Source organism: Corvus moneduloides, chromosome 1 (genome assembly GCF_009650955.1).
Source record: "Corvus moneduloides isolate bCorMon1 chromosome 1, bCorMon1.pri, whole genome shotgun sequence".
Lineage (NCBI taxonomy): Eukaryota > Metazoa > Chordata > Aves > Passeriformes > Corvidae > Corvus > Corvus moneduloides.
This window is the reverse complement of record NC_045476.1, coordinates 1,047,259-1,066,279: the sequence shown is the minus strand read 5'-3', so window position 1 is coordinate 1,066,279 and position 19,021 is coordinate 1,047,259. Positions and strand designations below refer to the sequence as shown.

The 19,021-nt window shown below is 50.2% G+C and overlaps 1 protein-coding gene across 2 annotated transcripts in view; it reads right to left on the bottom strand.

The window, feature by feature from the left end:
- SETD2 (SET domain containing 2, histone lysine methyltransferase) overlaps positions 1 to 19,021 on the bottom strand; it is a 53,617-nt gene that overhangs the window by 30,185 nt on the left and 4,411 nt on the right. For both annotated transcript variants that reach the window (XR_004243762.1, XM_032128599.1), the window contains exons 2-6: positions 12,684 to 12,699; positions 4,510 to 8,906; positions 3,439 to 3,570; positions 2,497 to 2,625; positions 460 to 583 (exon numbers count right to left, since the gene is read on the bottom strand). Coding sequence is in view for 1 of the 2 variants with exons in the window: in XM_032128599.1 (XP_031984490.1) it covers positions 460 to 583; positions 2,497 to 2,625; positions 3,439 to 3,570; positions 4,510 to 8,906; positions 12,684 to 12,699 (4,798 nt within the window). In the remaining variant the exon portion in view is untranslated. The remainder of the gene's footprint in view (positions 1 to 459; positions 584 to 2,496; positions 2,626 to 3,438; positions 3,571 to 4,509; positions 8,907 to 12,683; positions 12,700 to 19,021) is intronic.

Below are 19,021 nucleotides of genomic sequence, written 5' to 3'. Positions count from 1 at the left end.
AATTAAGGAAATCCGATATATAAATAGTCCAGAGGCAATCCTGCATGGAGGGACTTTGCCAGCTAAAAATATCCCAACTTCATGGAGTTTAACAGGAAAGGAAATGTGGATTTTTGGTGTATTTGGGCACCCAGGGAGGGCGAGTTTGGCCTGGAGCACCTTCCCAAACACAACTTTTCTCCCAGGGACGATGTTTGCTCATGGAAGGGATGAGCCATCTTTTCCTTTGGAAGGACACTTTCCCCTCCCTAAGGGACACTGGGATACATTTAAGGTGCCACAAATATTGTTGGAACTCAGCAATGAGTTTAAAAAATCCCAAGGCTTGAGGTTTCCTTTCCTCAGGAAAACATTCCTGATGGATTCAGGACATTGCTCCGTGGATTCCCAAGGAGCTGGGGCTGTACACACCTAAATCCAGCCTTTCCCAGAGCCAATCCCAGCAATCCCACTGCTCACCTCATCGTTCTTCAGGGCCATGAAATAATAGTGGATGTTCTTGTTCCGGGCATATTCCTTCACCCGAGCCTTGAACTCCTTGTGATCCAGCACTTCCCCACAGTATTCCAAGACAAAAGTGTTGCTGCAAGGGGGGAAAAAACATCAACTTTCTTAACAAAGAACCACCAAGAAACACAGAATAATCCCTGTTCAGGGGGATTCTCTGAACACAACTCCCAGCCTGGCCATCCCGGTGGTGCAGCAATAATTAATTGCCTTAACCTCTGGGAATTCTGATTGATTTGGGATTTTATGCTGTCACATGGGAAGGTGACAGAAGGATGAAGCTCCCATTTGAGCAGGGTTTATCCTATATATCCTACATATCCTGTATATTCCATATATCCTGTATATTCTGTATATTCCATATATTCTATATATCCTATATATCCTGTATATCCTGTATATTCTATGTATCCTATATATTCTATATATCCTATATATCCTCTATATCCTGTATATCCTATATATCCTGTATATTCCATATATCCTATATATCCTATATATCCTATATATCCTATATATCCTCTATATCCTGTATATCCTATATATCCTGTATATTCCATATATCCTATATATCCTATATATCCTCTATATCCTGTATATCCTATATATCCTGTATATTCCATATATCCTATATATCCTATATATCCTATATATCCTCTATATCCTGTATATCCTGTATATTCCATATATCCTATATATCCTATATATCCTATATATCCTCTATATCCTGTATATCCTATATATCCTGTATATTCCATATATCCTATATATCCTATATATCCTATATATCCTCTATATCCTGTATATCCTGTATATTCCATATATCCTATATATCCTATATATCCTATATATCCTCTATATCCTGTATATCCTGTATATTCCATATATCCTATATATCCTATATATTCGATATATCCTGTATATCCTATATATCCTGTACATTCTATATATCCTATATATCCTGCATATCCTATATATCCTGTATATCCCATATATTAATGGAATTCCAGGCTGGCTTGGGTTGGAAGGGAGCTTTGAGATCATCCCATTCCAACCCCATTCCATGGGCAGGGACAGCTCCCACTGTCCCAGGCTGCTCCAAGCCCCAATGTCCAGCCTGGCCTTGGGCACTGCCAGGGATCCAGGGGCAGCCACAGCTGCCCTGGGCACCCTGTGCCAGGGCTGAGCAGCCCTTTCCAGGAGGAATGTTCCCAATATCCAACCTGAGCCTCCCCTGCCACAGCCTGAAGCCGTTCCCTCTCCTCCTGTCCCTATTCCCTGGGAGAAGATCCCAAATCCCCCCCGGCTGCCCCCTCCTGTCAGGGACTTGTGCAGAGCCACAAGGTCCCCCCTGAGCCTCCTTTGCTCCAGGCTGAGCCCCTTTCCCAGCTCCCTCAGGAATTCTCCAGCCCCTTCCCAGCTCCATTCCCTGCCCTGGACACATTCCAACATGGTCCCTTCTCCCAGTAAACCTCATCTTGGTCTCCCCATCCTGCTCAGGCCCCACAAGATCTCAACATCCTCTCTCCTCTCCCGGCCTCACCCAAAGCAGCGCTGGGAATGACAATCCTGAGTTAAAAGCAGGAGGAAAGATCCCCTCGGGATCTTCTTGTTGTCCAAAGGGGAGGAGGAGGAGGAGGAGGAGGAGGAGGAGGAGGAGGAGGAGGAGGAGGAGGACTCAGGAAGCGCAGAAGTTTTGCAGAGGTGGGAAGAGAAGAATGGACACAACCAGAGTGCAGTAGGGACAGAGAAAGGGGAGGCAGATTCATCCCAAGAATAAACCATGGAAAGGCTGTTGGGAAAGCCTGGAGAGTGGGAGATCACACAATGGACGGACAGATGGCAGAGAGGGACACCCAGCAGGGACAAGGACAAGCTGGAAGAACCTCGGCCCATCTCCTGTCAGGGACATCAAGAGCCCCCAGGCCCTTCTCCCTTCATGAGGGAGCGAAAGAGCGGGAAAAGGCCGTGGGAAGAGGGAAGGCTTACGATGGCAGGTCCTTGGCAGCTCTGAGCCCCCAGCCCTTCTTCTCGGTCAGGATCACCTCCACATCGGCGTGCTGCTTCTTCTGGAAGCGCCGGTTGGAGCAGTAGTCGCCGTTTGGACACCGGGAAGAGCTGAGGGAAGGGAAGTGAAGGGAGAAAATCAATTCCCAGCAGGGAAACGGCGCCAACAGAAAGAGCTCAGATGGGAAATAAATCCCAAATAATCATCATCAATCCCGTGTGAAACCTTCCAATGTGGTTTGCTATAAAAAGCACAACCACGTGACTGTCACCATGCAAATGCAGATCATTTCTTTCTGGGAAGATAAAAACACTTGGAATGCTGATCCCGCTGTATTTCGGTATCAGGGCATCCCAATGGGGAGAACTGGGCTCTTCTCCCCTTGTTTTGGGAGTTATTCCTTCAGAATATTCCCTGCCCTAGGTTTGGGCTAAGAGAGAAAAGCAAAAGTTGAGATTCTGCCAGGTAATTCCAATCCTTCCACATGCCAGGGAGGAATCCCACCAAGCACCCTGTCCCTGCCTCCAGCTCCATGGAGCAGCAAACCCCTTCCAGGAGGGGCAAGGAGACACCAGCCAAAGGTGGGAGAGGAGACCCAGGAGATTGTGAGGGCTGACCTCCTGCAGATCATCCAAGGATTTACATCATGGAATCACAGAATGGTTTGGGTTGGAAGGGACCTTAAGCATCATCTCATTCCACCCCCCTGCGATGGGCAGGGACACCTCCCACTATCCCAGGGTGCTGCAAGCCCCACCCAACCCCTGAACCCTTCCAGGGATGGGGCAGCCACAGCTCCTGGTGGCAGCTCCGAAGGTCACTCCAGGCCAGCATGGACACTTCGCTGCCACCTCCCAGGAACTCCTGGCTTATCTGAGGCATTCCCAAGGCATCTCCAGGCCAGCCCACGGAACCCCACTCACCACTCGATCATGAGCAGGCGATTGAGACAATCCTCTCCACAGGCCACCTCCCCCTGCGCCCGCTCCTCCTTGGACAGAGGGGGACACTCACACAGCATCCGCTTGATATCCCGGTGGGATTTGTTCTTCTTCCTGGGGAAGCCAAGTCATGGAAATACAGGTGAGAGATCAGCCAGCAGGAGAAATTCCTCCTCGAACCTTATCAGTGGTTATTGGAAAAATTGGAAAATTGATTTCTGGACATAGGGATTGATAGCCCTGGGATAACCACCGGGAGGCACAGGGATAACCAAGGACACTCGGCTCGGTGATGACTTTGTGATGACAAAAGGTGATTTCCTAGAGAATTCCCAGGATGTTTAGCTGGTTTTCCTTTCTCCTCCCTGCCCATGTTTATTTGGACATCCATATTTTAATAGGCAAAGTGGAGGGTGTGGTTACTTCAGCCTTGCTGTCAAGTGAGAGGATGAAAAAGAGGAGAAAATCAGAGTTATACAAAAGGCATCCACTGATTCACATTTTAGCTTCCATAAAGGATTTCGGGAATGCTCTGGAGCGTGGATCCCAACAAGGCAAAAAAATCCACGAGAAAAAAAAAAGTAGTATTTTGAATTATGGGCATTAGATCCAAAACAGCTCCTCTGAGACGATAAAGAAAGACATGGAAGTAACCAAAAGCTTTAGAAAAGCGCCTTGTTTGTCCAAAACCTTTTCCACACCCAGAGAGAATTCCCTGTACCTACGGAGAGGGAGTGACCTGGCATTCGGGATATTGAACAGGCAGGATTTGGTAAAGCTATAAAAAAGGGTATAAATAAATCAACCTTTCCCTCAGATCCTTCCATCTTCCATCTCTTCTCAGCACTTGGGACTGTCTGGGCCCAACTGGGGGATTCTCTTCAGGAGAAGAGACCCCGGGGTGGCTTTGCCAGATGTTGGGAATGCAACATCCCCTCCCCTCCCTCCAAAGGATGCCAATTTGGCCATAAAAACCCAACCATCCTGGAAGCAAATGGAAGTTAAATCCCAAACTTGCTCCAGGAATTAAAACAAGGATGAAGCAGCAGTTACCTCTCTGTCAAGTAGACGTTCTCCTCGATGAGGTCGAAGTAACAGGGCATCTTCCCCTGCTTGGCAAACTCCTTCCAGCGCTGGGGGTCCCTGAAGTCATCCATGATACACAGCCTGCCCACCATGGAGGAATCCTGCGGCGCCGGCTCCGCCTGCTCCCCCTCCAGCTTCCCCTTTCTCTTCTCTCCGGCGTCCCCGTCGCTCTCCGAGTCGCTCTCCAGCTCCGGGCGCCTTTTCTTCAGTGGGCCTCGTTCTTTCGCGTCGTTTTTGTCCAAAGCTTTCACCTCCTCCTTCTTCTCCCCACCCGGCACCGGCTCCTTGGTGGAATTGCTGCTGATCTCGTGTGCCTGCACCGAGCCCTTTTCCTTCTGCCCGGGCAGCTGGGATTTTCCAGAGGGGCTGGGAAAGCGGGGCTTGCAGTCCTCATCCCAACGTTCATCCTCTTCATACTCCTCATGGTCTTCCGTGAGGGAATCGGGCACCTGCCCTTGGATGCGTTCGTAGTTAACCACGGAGGGTCTGCTGGCTGCCCTCGCGTCCCAGTAACCGTTGCCTTGCCAGTAGCTCTGGGAGCTGGGATAAGCTCCCGAGCCCGGCTGGTAAACGTAGCCCGAGTACATCCCGAAGCTGCTGTCCGGCTGCTGGTAGGTGCTGCTGGGCTTCTCCTGCTGGGAAAAGTCCCAGCCCACTGCACCCATTTCCTCCGGAGCACGGAAACCATCCAGCCTGGAGTAGTCTCCGAGGCCAGACTGGTTCAGCCCGCCCTGCCCTTGCCGACTGTCGGGCTTGGAAGAGCTCATCTGGTGCCGGGATGCGTCGGTGCTCTCCAAACTCTCTGGGACACAGAAGGGCTGCTCTTCTGGCCGAACCATGGGCCTTCCCACGTCCATCACATCCGTCAGCACCATCCTCTCCTCCGCGCCGGCTTTGCCATGGGAATCAGCCGTCAGGTCCGCCTGGCTCGTGCTGTCCACGCCGTCGCTCTGGGCCTGGCACGGATCCGCCCGCAGCTCCTCCGGCTCCCTCCTGCTCAGCTCCGTGGAAGTTGCTGGACTCTTCTCCATCCCTCTGGGAGAACACCTGCTCTCCACCTGAGCACCACCTTTACTGCCCATATTTTCTGACCTCTCCTCATAGTAGGGCCTGCTGGGCTCAGGCCACTCATCATCCCAGTGGTCAGAGAAGCGCCGGCTGCTCCGGGAGGAGCCCGGGCTGTTCTCCTCCGTGGCTATGGTGGAGTTCTTGGGAACCACCACAACAGACTGGAGCCGCTTCCGTGGCGTCCCATCATCGGAATCTGAGTCCTCCGTGTCGCTGTCCTCGCTGCCCCCCTCACTGTCGCTGTCCCCCGTGTCAGAATAATCGTCGTGGCTGGCGGGAATGAATTCCGCGGCGTTGCCGCTGCTGTCGCACGTTGGGGCTTGGGTCAGTGTCTCGGTGTCCTCTGCAGTGACGATGACATCAGAGGAGGGATACAAAGCATCTGGAAAAGCCGAGGCCACCAAGGGCTCGCTTCCCTCATCCCTCTCGGCTGATACGCCAGGACACGGAACCCTCAGCTCCTCCAGCTCAGCTCCCTCGGTGGAAACAGCACTTGCTTCCACGACCTCTCTGCCGCGATGCTCCAGCGGCACTTCCGAATAGTAGGAATGTTCATTCTGGAACGATGACTTGCCTTTTGCTGAGCCAAGATCAACGTGCTGAGCATCCAACTCCAGCATCTCTTCAGCTTCCAAACGTGGGAGCGGCTCCTGGCACACACCCGGAGGGGGCACATCCCACTTGGAAGAGACACTTTCCTCCGGCACAGGATGATCCGACTGGAGCCTCTGGGAACCGCCATCCTGGGAGGAATCCCTGCCCGAGCATTCCACTGCCAGACTGATTTTATGGGAAGCATGGCCATGCTCATCCTCCCCAGCAGACTTGGAATGGGAATCCTCCGTGCTCTCGTAATCGCACGTCACCGTCTGCGGCTCCACCTGCACATCCAGGAAAGTCTCAGATGTCACTTTCAAATCCGCAGGTTCCGCTTCGATTTCCACTTCCGAGTGGTACAAATCAGGGGTGGCATCATCGGAAATGTAGCAAAAAACAGGTTCTTTGGTTTTGTCACACAGAGTCACCTCCTCATCCACCTTCTTAAGGACAGTTTTAGTGGGATCTACATTCACGACAGGGAGAGGGGCGGCTTCCTCCGGCTGCTGCGGCTCCGCAGCCTCCGTTTCCTGGAACAGGCTGTTGCACTCGCTGGACTGGACCCGGGAATCATCCGGCTCTTGCTCTTGGGACACATCCCTGCTCTCAAACCCATTGGATGGCAACGGATATGACGGGCTCGTCTTCACGGCAGGCGACGCTTCCGACCAACCCGGGCCGTGGTCAGAGAACGCGGCGACGTCCTCTGCTTTGGAGGCACTGGAAGTTGCCAGACCCTCATGCTGACCCTCCGGGGAGCCGTTCACACTCGATTCCGTGGGGAAACACGTTCTTAAGGAATCGTGCTTTGCCTTTAAGAATGTTTCTTGCTCCTTAGCACTGCCGTGGCATTCGTTTGCTGCAAGTTCCTCGGATTTTGAGTCCGCCAAACCCACCTTGGACTCGTCGGCCTTCGGCAAAGCAGGAGAATCGCTGAACTGATTTAACGGAGAAAGTGTCTTTTCCCGTTCCAACTTTTTCACGCTGGACACCCTGATCTCACTGTTCTTTACACAAGAGGTCTCTAAATCTAGAGAATTACACCTGGACTTGATTTCTTCGATCGATTCTGTACAACAGAAAGAACTCTTAAATTTATCAGGCTTTGGTGCGGGGGCCTTGGATTTATAGCGGGAGGAATTCACATTACTGTCGGGCTTGGAATGGGATGTCCCCTTCCGATAGCCCAGTTCATCGAGGGGAGAGCACCTTTTGGATACTTCACTTTCAGAAGTCCTTCTGGAATCTCGATCCGCTTTCGAAGACGACCTCCCTCTCCTGTCCACGTCAGCATGAGACGACTCCACTTTGCTGTCCCTGTCTGACTTGGAGTAAGAGGATCTCGAGTCTCTGTAGGAGGAGGAGGAATGGGAGGACGTACGCCGGGAGTCGCTGGACCTGGAATGTGTCCTCCTGTACTCCTCCTCCGAGTCCGAGCTCTCTCGCGCCCGGCTGTCCGCATACGACCGGGAATATCGCGACCGTTCCCTGTACGGGGAGCTCCGGTGGTACCGGCGGTCGGAGTCGTAGTAATGCGAGCGCTCCGACCTCGAGTAAGAGGAGCTGGTTCGGGAGCTGCGATCAGAGCGGGAACGGGAATGAGACCGGCTTCGCCTCCTCTCTCTGTCCGAGCGGGAGCGGGAGGACGAGTACCGCGAGTCTCTCTCAGATTTGGAATAGCTCGAGTACTTCTCATCCCTGTCCGACTTGGAGCGCGACGAGGACTTGCCCAGGTCGTCACCCCGGAGGGACGCGGAGCTCCGTCTGGGATCTCTCTCCTTTTCCGTGCTGGATATCTTCTGCTCATGCGACCGCTGGCTGGAGGAGGTCCTCACGGAATCCTCATCAGACTCGGAGCCCTGCGGCGCACCGTCCGACTGGGAGAACTTCCTCTTGGCCCCCTGCCTCCGGGAGCAAGCGGGAGCACCCTTCAAGCCGTCGGAAACCTCATCCTCCTTCCCAATATGGGAATCTTCCTTCGGCGGGGTTCTCTCCGTCTGCTCGGGCGCGGTTTGAGCCACGCATTCCTCGGAGCCGCGCGACGCCGGATCCTGCTTGGCATCGGGCTCCAAGGCCTCCCTGGGCAGCGCGTGGTTCGGCTCCCTCGGCGCGGGGGCTTCGGCTTCTCCGGGCGGCGACAGCAGCAGTGCCGACATCGGCACCACCGGCGGCGGCGGCGGGGCCGTGGCTCCAGGGACCGGCATCGGTGACGCCGGCGGTGGCGGCGGGGGCGGGGGAGGCGGCGGCGTGGGGGGGAAATCCACGGCCAAGGCTACCAGTTCCGTTACCGGTGCCGGGAGCGGCGCCGCCGGAGCCGGGGGTGGTTTTGCCGTGACGTTCAGTAAATGTTTTTTGAAATGAATCTTCCCCAATTCTACCTTCGGTTTCGGGGGCGAAGACTCCTCGGCTGAACCAGCGGCGTCCCCCAAGTCCAGTTTATTTTTGGGGTTAAAATCAGTCGGGAGGGGAACTGCTGGAGGGGTGGGAGTTTCATTTTGTTTCTCGTTTCCCAGAGCAGCCAGGAATCGATTGGGTAAAGTTTTCTTGGTTAAACTAAAGCTGAAAGACACTTTTTGTCTTCCCTGCTCCTCAAGGTTAACCTTGGTTTTGGTGCCTTTGGGCAGAAAGCGGCTCGAGGCGACGCCTTTGAACACGGGGCCTTTGATAAAACCGGCTCTCGGCACCGTTTCGGGTTTGCCCTGCGGACGAAAAAGAAGATGCAGTTGGAGGAATTGGATTTTTTGGGGGTTTGAACTCAGTTCTGCAGCATTTTCTTTCACCTGGTGAATTTTTCATGATGATAAAAGAGAAATGCATACCCTGGGTCTGCCTTTGGTGCCCGGCTCTGTCCTGAAAAAAATCAATTCCTCAGACTTCTCCAGCTTGGAACAAAACCTCCTCTGAGGTTTGGGCTGAGGCTTTTTATCTGACTTATTAATGACCAAGCTCAAAGTCCTTTGATCACTTAATCCTTATTTTTTAAAAAAAAGAGAGTTCAGTTTATGAAGTTAATTGATGACAGAACTCTGCCTTTCTTATGCTGCTTCTGTCGTCCCAGGCTACAAAATATCCTGAGTTTTAAGCTTTAAGTACATTCGTTTCCATGTGACTCCACCTGGATGCAGCCTTCCAGTACTGGAGAAGGGAAGGACACAGGGAGAGCTCCGAGACCCTGGCAGGGCCTAAAGGGGCTCCAGGAGAGCTGCAGAGGGACTGGGGACAAGGCCTGGAGGGACAGGACCCAGGGAATGGCTTCCCAGTGCCAGAGGGCAGGGATGGATGGGAGATTGGGAATTGGGAATTGCTGGCTGGGAGGGTGGGGAGGGGCTGGGCTGGAATTGCCAGAGCAGCTGGGGCTGCCCCTGGATCCCTGGCAGTGCCCAAGGCCAGGCTGGACATCGGGGCTGGGAGCAGCCTGGGACAGTGGGAGGGTGTCCATGGCCACAGCAGGATGGAATGGAATGGAATGGAATGGAATGGAATGGAATGGGATAATCCTGAAGGTTCCTTCCCACCTAAAGCAGTCTGGGATTCTGTGATTTGGTTCCAGCACAAATCAGACCAACAACAATTCCAGCAGGAATTTAAACCCGTGCTCTCCCACCTCCCTCCAACAGCCCTCTCCCAGTCATTACTAACTCCTGCAAGTTCCCAGGCTCAGGCCTAGACCAGCATTAATTAACAACTCCCCAAGAATTCCCATCAGGACCCATTGGTGTGTGATGACTCCGTCACCTCTGGATCAACCAACTGTTCCCTGCTCCACGTCCTTCCCACCAGGAGGTTTCGGCTGCCTCCTGCCCAGGAGCTCACTCAGTACCTTCCGAGCCCAAACCCAGGAGTTCTCAGAGCACAGAGCGCCCTATATTCACCCATTTGGGCATTTCTCCCTCTATTTTAAATCTTAGAGCTCATCTGTGCCCCAGGAATAAAATCCTGGAGAAGATAAAGTGGGAAAAGGGCTTTGCTCTCAACAGTCCCTACGTCCAAAATCCAAACTGCATCAGAATCGTGGAATTCTGGAATGGTTTGGGGGGAAGGAACCCTCAGGATCATCCCATTCCACCCCCAGCCATGAACAAGGACACCTTCCGCTATCCCAGGCTGCTCCAAACCAAATCCAGCCTGGCCTTGGACACTTCCAGGGATCCAGGGGCAGCCACAGCTGCTCTGGGAATTGGTGTAATCCCATTTTGTGTGTTAAGCCTAATTCCAGTGGAAAGAGTCGTATCCAAATTGTCCAGAGGCAGATTTTGCTCCCATAGCTGTGCCATGAGCACATTTTTGGCAGGAGCAGCAGTTTCCTGCAGCCCCCTGTGAATTATTAAGGATTTTGTTATCCTTTAACTCATGGAAAGCACCATGCAGCTGCCCAGGCTCAAGGCACCCCAGTAAATGATTAAATGAGACATTGGTGCATTGGAAATCCTGGCTTTTTGCACCCTGGGACATCATGTATCCCAAAAAATCCTCGTTTTCAACACATCAAGGGGTTCATTGTGAAAACCTTTCAATGGTCTGTTCGTGGCTCGATCTGGTGACCCAACCCAGCACCACTCTGGAGCTGCAGCAGCAAATTCCCTTCGCTGTGGGAAAACTGGGAGCAAAACCCAAAAGCATTTCCTTGAAATCGGTGGTTTTTATGAGGGGACATTTCAGGGGTGATTTCAAAGGAGTTTCATGGCTAAAAAGGCACCCAAAAGAAAGGGCATCTCCAGCTCCGAAACGGGCTCCTCTCACCACTGCTCACAACCACCTCCACAAAGTCCTGCTGAAAATGCTACCCCTGTTTTCCAGAGAATCCACACATCAGAAGTGATCCTGGGATTAACCCACAAATTTATACCAATTAACTCAGGGAAGAATGAAGGACAAAATGAGCACTACTGAGACCACCCTCCTGTAGGATACCAGGTCCAGCCTCCTGAAGAGTGAGGGAACAGCATTTTGGGGGATTCCTGGATCAGTGATTATCCCTACAACCAGAAATTCCCACACTTTTTTTACTCCAACCTGGGACAACAGAAGCGAGCAGGTTCCTCTCCAACCTTACCCTGAAGGATCTCCACAAATCTAAACCCAAATTCTTATCAGAGGCTGGATTCTTTAATCATATCAATTATAAATGATAAATGAATAAATATCAATTTTAAAATACAGGAAACTCAGGGAATCCGCATTTCGGAGTTTTCCTTCTCACTCCAGCTTTGGTGCCATCATTTTATGCGCCAAAACCGTGCCAATGTTTTGATTAAAATCCTCCTAATTTCAAGCACAACAGCTTTGAAATAATGGGAAGAAGGGGGTTTGGATAGATCCACCTTTTCCCAAATATGGGATCTGTGGGCAAAAAAGAGCTGCCACATTCCAGGCTATTTCCCCCTCATGTGCTCACCCTTCCAGGGATTTTTTTCCTTAAATAACAGCAATTTGAACAAAACACAGCTTCCAGAATTTCACACTCCACAGGTAACTTGGGAAATGTAATAGGTGGGAATGACTGGAAAAGCTCTCCGGGAGAAGAGGAATTCTCCTTCCTTTCACGTTTTACAGACAGGGAACATTCCCCAAAATGGAAAAACCAGCGCATCCAAAATGATTAACAGCCCTCATTCCGAAGGCAGGATATTAAAATCTATCCCAGGCCTGCAAGTTTTCTCTTTTCCCAATAAATTCATTGAGTCACAGGCAGCAAAACTCATTATTTTTACAAATTAAGTCCTTAAATAATCCACACCAACCCACACCGAGCTGTGCCATCACATCCCGTGTGCTTATGGCACAAGTGGCACTGGAATTATTGCCCTTCCTTCCCAAATTTAAGGAGAATTATTGCCCTTCCTCCCCAAATTTAACAAGAATTATTGCCCTTCCTCCCCAAATTTAGCAAGAATTATTATTGCCCTTCCTTCCCCAATTTAATGAGAATTATTGCCCTTCCTCCCCAAATTTAACGAGAATTATTGCCCTTCCTCCCCAAATTTAACGAGAATTATTGCCCTTCCTCCCCAAATTTAAGGAGAATTATTGCCCCTCCTTCCCAAATTTAATGAGAATTGTTGCCCCTCATTCCCAAATTTAATGAGAATTATTGCCCCTCCTTCCCAAATTTAAGGAGAATTATTGCCCCTCCTCCCCAAATTTAATGAGAATTATTGCCCCTCCTTCCCAAATTTAACGAGAATTATTGCCCTTCCTCCCTAAATTTAATAAGAATTATTATTGCCCTTCCTTCCCCAATTTAATGAGAATTATTGCCCCTCCTTCCCAAATTTAACGAGAATTACTGCCCCTCCTCCCCAAATTTAATGAGAATTGTTGCCCCTCCTCCCCAAATCTAACCAGAGGAATCCCAGAAAAGCACCCCTTTCCTTAATCCAGCCCCTCAGTTGCTCTGGATTCATGGAATGTCTCTGTCAAACCAAGCCAGCCGGGCTCGCAGGACATCCAGAAACGCTGCAATCGCTTCCACTCACCTCATTTTCTTCTTCTCTATTGCAATCCAGCCAGGGAAACATGGAAAAAAGAACAGGAGAGAAGGTGTGAACACCAGGCAGGAACAAGAAATGTCCCACTGGACATCTGGGTGTGGAATGGGATGGACCTGGGACACGGAGGGAGGGAAACACCGATGGCACCCAGAGGCAAACCCGGCTCTGGAGGGGAGCACGGCACAGCTGGGAGGCTCCAAAATTCCCTGGAAAATCTCACATGGATTGGGACAGAGCAAACCTTTTTGGAGAGAACTGCTGGCTTAATAACTCCAGTTATTCCAACAGGCTGCAGGAATAAAACCCTCAGGAAGGGGATGGAAGAAGGTGGATTTGGGGTTCTTTCCATTTGAATGTTTTCCTGAATAACTGAAAGTTTCGGCCTCTCACTGACAGAAATTAAAGATATTAATGAAGGTCTGACTGCTGTGCCTCTGCCCTGGCTATTTGCATAATTAATCACTATTCTGGCAGCTTAATCATGAACTCATTAGGACCATTCTCCATGCTGAGCCAACGGGAAAGCCCCACTTTTCATTTTTCCCAAGTTCTCCGCTCCGATCCCACAGCAAAGTTGTTTCTCCTCAAGGAAGGAACAAGGACACAACTCCCTCTCCTTGCTTTGCCCGGTTCCTTGGAGAGTGTCAGGGAATTTCTCGGCCCTCCCAACACACCTCAGCCAAGACATCAAAAGTTCACCCATCTCTCTGTCATGGATCTGCCAGAGATCCCAAAATCCCCTTCAGAGCTGGAATTTTCCTCCTTTTTATCAGCTTTTAAACCATAATTCAGCACCGCTGTGGTGACACAGCCAAAGACTTCCCACAGAAAAGGTTCCCAGATTCCCCCTCAAGCATCAGCTCAATGAGAAATATCCCAATTCTGGAAGAAAAAGCCAAAATTTTCCATTTTGGAGCAACCCGGACGCGGTGACAGCACAAGAACCACCCATGTCCCCATTGAAACCATCACAGACTGGGAAGTGGGAGCAAAAGGAAGTGCTGGGGAGAACTATCCCCATAGGAATATTCTCCTGCCTCTCCAAAGGCTCCCATCCAATTGATGCAGCTTATTAAAAGACTATAAATTATTCCCAGAGCAGCACGAACGGCGTTTGATTCCATCAAGGAAACCCGAGCCGGGAGTTCCGGCCTGCGGAGCACACGAGGGCACAGACGGGATTTAATGGGGTCAAGCAGGCCAGGAATTCCAAATCCCACAGATTCAGGAGCTCTCCAAGAGCAGCACTTAGATTGGAATCAAGGCCTGAAAGGAGCTTTCAATTTTAGGGCCACCAAAAGAGGAGTTTGGGACTTTCGGGAAGCATCGCGCGGTTTGGGGGTTGGGGTTTGAGGTTTGGTGGAGTCAACTCTCAACAAAACCCCTGGATTTGATGACTGAAGGGCCTTTCCCAAGCTCAGTGATTCCAGGAAGATTTTCCAGACCTCCCCAGGCAGCTGCAGCAGGGAATTACAACCACCAGGTGGAAGCTGAGGGTTCAAAAGCAAAAATAACTCACTTTATACACAAAAATCCACCTTTAATCAGCTGTGCATGGGGAGAGAGGTAATTAAATTCCGTGTTTATCATTAGTAACGGGAATAATTAATGTCAGGGAGAAAAGAGAGTCGAGATCCTTCAACTCCCAGAAAAATCCTGCAGGAAAAAGAGAAGGAACGGATGATCCCCATCCCTGGGAGTGTCCAAGGACGGGGCTTGGAGAAACCTGGGATAGTGGAAGGTGTCCCTGGGTGGCACTGGATGATCCCATTCCAACCCAAACCATTTGGGATTCTGGGATTCCATGCATTAGAATGTGTTGACTTTCCTAAAAGTAAGGTTATGGATCCCATTTTCCTTCCCAGCCTCTTCCTTCTCCCCCCCCAAAAAATCCCCAGAAATAGAATTCCAAACTTAGGGAACGCGCTGCCGTTCCCTCAGGAACCTTGTGCCAAATTCCTCCCACGCTGGGATGAAGTTACATAAAATCCCCCTGTTCCAAGCTCAGGATCCATCCCAAGACACAACCCAGGGGTTTTCCAGAGCTCTTCCAGCTCCACAGGTTTGGAACAATTCCCTCAGCTGCACCTTGGTGCCTGCAGGCACCAGAAATAAAAGCAGGATGAAAATTACCGTGGAATTCCTGCACTTTGTGGCTCCTTTCCAGGAAAACCAGGAGAGAAGAGTTGGTAAAGTCCAAAATAAGGCTCAAAATAAAACTGAACACCCTGAGAAGTGGTGAATACATGCAAAAAAGAACGTAAAAATCCACAAAATCAACCAAATAACAAAAAAAGTAACCCCAGCACCAGGAAACTTCACCACCTTTGATCCGTTTCCAGCAGCTTGGTGTGTTAATTTTGTTAAAAAACAAAAATTAAACTCCAATTAAACTCCAGGAAAAGCTTTTGTAAGGCTGAAGAACAACATTTATATAAAAATTCTTTATATAGGGGCCACATTTCTACCAAAATTCCTTATATGGAGCCGCATTTTGACCAAAATTCTTTACATTTAAACTTTATCAGCTCCTCTCCTCATGGAAACATCCCAATTTCGTCATGAGAATGCTGATAAAAAATAAAATTGCATTTTAATTCCGGGGTTCGGCAGCTCCAGCATTTCTTGGTGCTTCAAGAGCTTGAGCTGAAGGAGATTTTTCTCTTTCTTAAGTGCAACCCACACAATAATTGGAATTTTATCCCAGTTTTCAGTTTTCCTTATGCAAAAGGAGCTGAAAAATGCCCTCAGGCTTCTGAACTCTAAAAGACAAAACTTCAGGAGCCTCATCTCCCCTAAATCCTGGGGGGTTTTTATTTTCTTCCCTTTAAAAGAGGAAAATCTGGAAGCCTGGAGCTTTTCTTATCTGAACATCAGCAGCCTAAGAGCCCTGGGAGCTGAAAAGGCCCATTCCCAGCAGGAATTCAGCTCAGGAATTCCACAGGGATCCATCTGAAAGCCACCTTGCTGTCCAAAGAAAGGGAAGCAAATGCAAAAGCTCAGCGCTTAAATCCCAACTTCCAGCTCAGGAAATTGGGATTTAACCTGTTTTGTTTAGCCACAAGTATCCTGGATGCAGCTGGGGCTCCATGGATCATCACCCTCATCCACAGCAGGGCTAAGGAAACCGGGAAGCAGCAAAACAAACCAAGCCCTCAGGTGGAAATTTGGAATTCCAACAGGATCCTGGAGCCCAAAAGGAATTATCCAGGCAGATTTGTCCCAGATGCTGATGCAGAGCTGCATCCATGGGCTTCTGGTGCTGGGGATGCAATTCCCTGGATGCTGGGGAGGAAATTCCCTCTCTGCTGCTCTCATTCACAGAATCCCAGAATTCCAGCACAGAAAGGACCTTAAAGCTCATCCCATTCCAGCCCCTGCCATGAGCACCTTCCCCTATCCCAGGCTGCCCCCACCCCGTCCAGCCCGGCCTTGGACACTGCCAGGGACGGCACAGCCAGTTCCTGTGGGAAAACTGCTCCAGTGCCTCACCCTCCCCCCAGCCAGGAATCCCTTCCACACATCTATCCCGAATTTCCCCTCCATTCCCACCCTCCAAACAGAAGGATTTGCTGAAGTGTCGTTGCTCCTCTGTTTATGAATCCCTCATGTGGGATAAAAAGCAAGGACAGAAGAGCAGCTGTCCTTGCATTTAATGGAATATGGATGGAATATTGGAATTGCTGGGAAGCCTTTTGTGCAGAGCACTGGGATTTAGCACTGCAACGTGTCCCTGCTCCCAAAAACACCACACTGCCAGTGGAGAATGGACAAGCAGGAAAAGAGCTGGGAAGGGAACAGGCAATCCATGGAGAGTGGAAAGGCAAAAGCACTCACGTGAGGAGGGAAAATCCCTGGAAAAAAACCTGATTTAACCAGGAGGTGGAATCCAAGCCGAGCTGCCTGGAAAACGAGGTCAAGGTACCTGTACCTGCAGCACATCCCCAAATCCAGCTCTCCTGCTTCCCAAAATCCCCATTTCCTGGCTTGGACATTTCCACCGAGGGTTTGGAGCTGGAAGTTTGGAGCAAGGGAAGTGACAGCATTTCTCCTGTGCTGGAATAGGAAAGAACAGGGAGGACTGGATATTCCAGGGAAAGAAGGAGCTGAACATACTGAAAACCAGGATTTATCCTTTCATTTATAAAAATGAGAAGGGGCTGAGTGACTTCATTTCTTCATTATTCCGTAATTTCTGTGTTATAATTCCAGCATTTTAGAGAAGTCAAGATCTGCTCCAGGAAAAAGATCCAGTTAAGAAAAAAATATCCACTTTCTGTGCTCCTTCCCCCAGCTGCCTGAGAATTCCCAAACTCCCCCCAAATCCTGCTTTTCCATTTCTGCTCGGGGCACACCTAAGGAAGAAATTCCATTTGAAATCCTGCCAGGGATCAGGAAAAGCAAAGCTGCTCCCAGGGAAGCCAGGAAAGGGATTCACCTGGCACAGGGAGGGAGAGGATGAGGATGGAAGGGTGAGGGTGAGGATGGGGGGGGGGGAAGCCGAATGGGACCCAAAGTAGAGGCACAGATCCTACTGGAATTCAAAGCACAGCTCTTGGAAAACGTCCCCCTGAGCCTCTGGAAGCAGGGAAGGAGATTCCAGGAGCAGCTTCCAGAGTCAGCACCTTCCTCCCACCAATCCCATGGCCATGGGATGCGGGTAAAGCCTGCCTCAAACCCCTCCTCTGCCACGAGGAGCCTTCCAAGGAAAAACCTCACCGGGAAAAGGGAACTGCAACTGCATTTTCCCAACCTGATGCACTTCAATCCCAAAATCTTGGGGCACATCCCTGAGCCCATCCAGGATGCAGAGAGAAGGGTGAGGCTGCATCCACCACACCAAGGCAGTTTAGCAGCTCCGGGAGGGTTTCCCATGGATCTGTCCCTGTGGAACACCACGGGAGGGATGGATGGGTGGGAACTGCACTGAACCCCCAAAGCCACAGTAAATCCAAAATTCCGTGGACACTTTGGAGCATTCCTGGGATCAGAGCAGCCAAGGGCATCATTTCGCTCCGGATTTTCCCCCCTCATTAACAATTCCTAATTCAAATCACAACAAGGTTAGGCCAGGCTTAAAGCTCAGGCTCAGTTCCACCACTGAAACATTTCCCCTGCCAGCACAAAGCCACTTCCAGGACTGAAAATGTTGGAATTAGTGGGAATAATGGGGGGAAAAAAAAAAAACCAAACAATTTTTATCATTTTGCTCAAAACCCAAAATTATCTGTGCCCAGAGGAAGCTCCTCTGTTTAAGTTGCTTTTTTTAAGTTGCTCTTTGTAAATTCCTCGATTTAAGTTAAAATAGGTTTGAGCAGGAAAAGGATTTCAGGAGGAAGTCCTGGAACCTGGAAACTTGAGGGATTTTAAAACAATGAAAATAATAATCAGAAAAATCCCAGTTTACTTACACATGTTGCTACCAGGGACCGGCACAGGGATTCATTCCCAGGGATGAGGATTCATTCCCAGCACCTGGACACGCAGAGGTGCTGAGGCTCCACCTGAGCTCAGCGAAGAATTTGGGACTTGTGCTAAAAATCGGGGGAAAATCTCCTCGGAGCAGCAAAGCAACGCCCCTCCCTCGGAGGGGGAGGATTTGGGAATGGCCCCCAGGATCCAGCGCTTCTCCCACCCCGCTGCCTTCCCGGGAAAACCAGGGACTTCCAGCCCTCCATCCCCTCCCTGACCTATCAGGTATCGCCATCCCGGGGGATTTTCCTTGAATGGGGCAGCAAATTCCAAGCGGGAGCTTAAGGAGCCTGAATGACATCACCCCCCCCAGGCACTGCACGGCACCTTTGTCTCCCAAAATGCCTGGAAAACAAGGAATTCTCTCTGCTCCAGGGCTCTTGTCCTGCTGGGACACAGCTGGATACGTGGCACCCATTCCCAAAGTCCCCAAAAATAGAAGCCATCCTGCCCCCTCCATCCCAAGATTCACACTGAGGCAAAACCTTGGAATTTTAGTGTCACCACCTCCTAATTCACACACGTGTGCCACCAAATATTCCCAAAATTCACCACAGCAAAGCCCCAGATAGCCCATTCTTAGTCCAAACTCATCCCAGATTTAAAAACAAGGCACTTCCCAATCACGAGGTGACCCTAAAACCGCATTCCAAAGGGCAGCAACTGCAACCTGCATCCCAAAAAACAGAAAGTAAAACGTTGCAAGGCCCTGGCCGGGCTCAGAGTCACTCCTTTGATATAAATAAATCTAAATAAATAACAATAAATAAAAATAAATATAAAGAAACGTAAATTCTCCAAGGACTGATTTCTTACCTAATTATAGCTGAAGTTTAATGTCCTGGGATTTT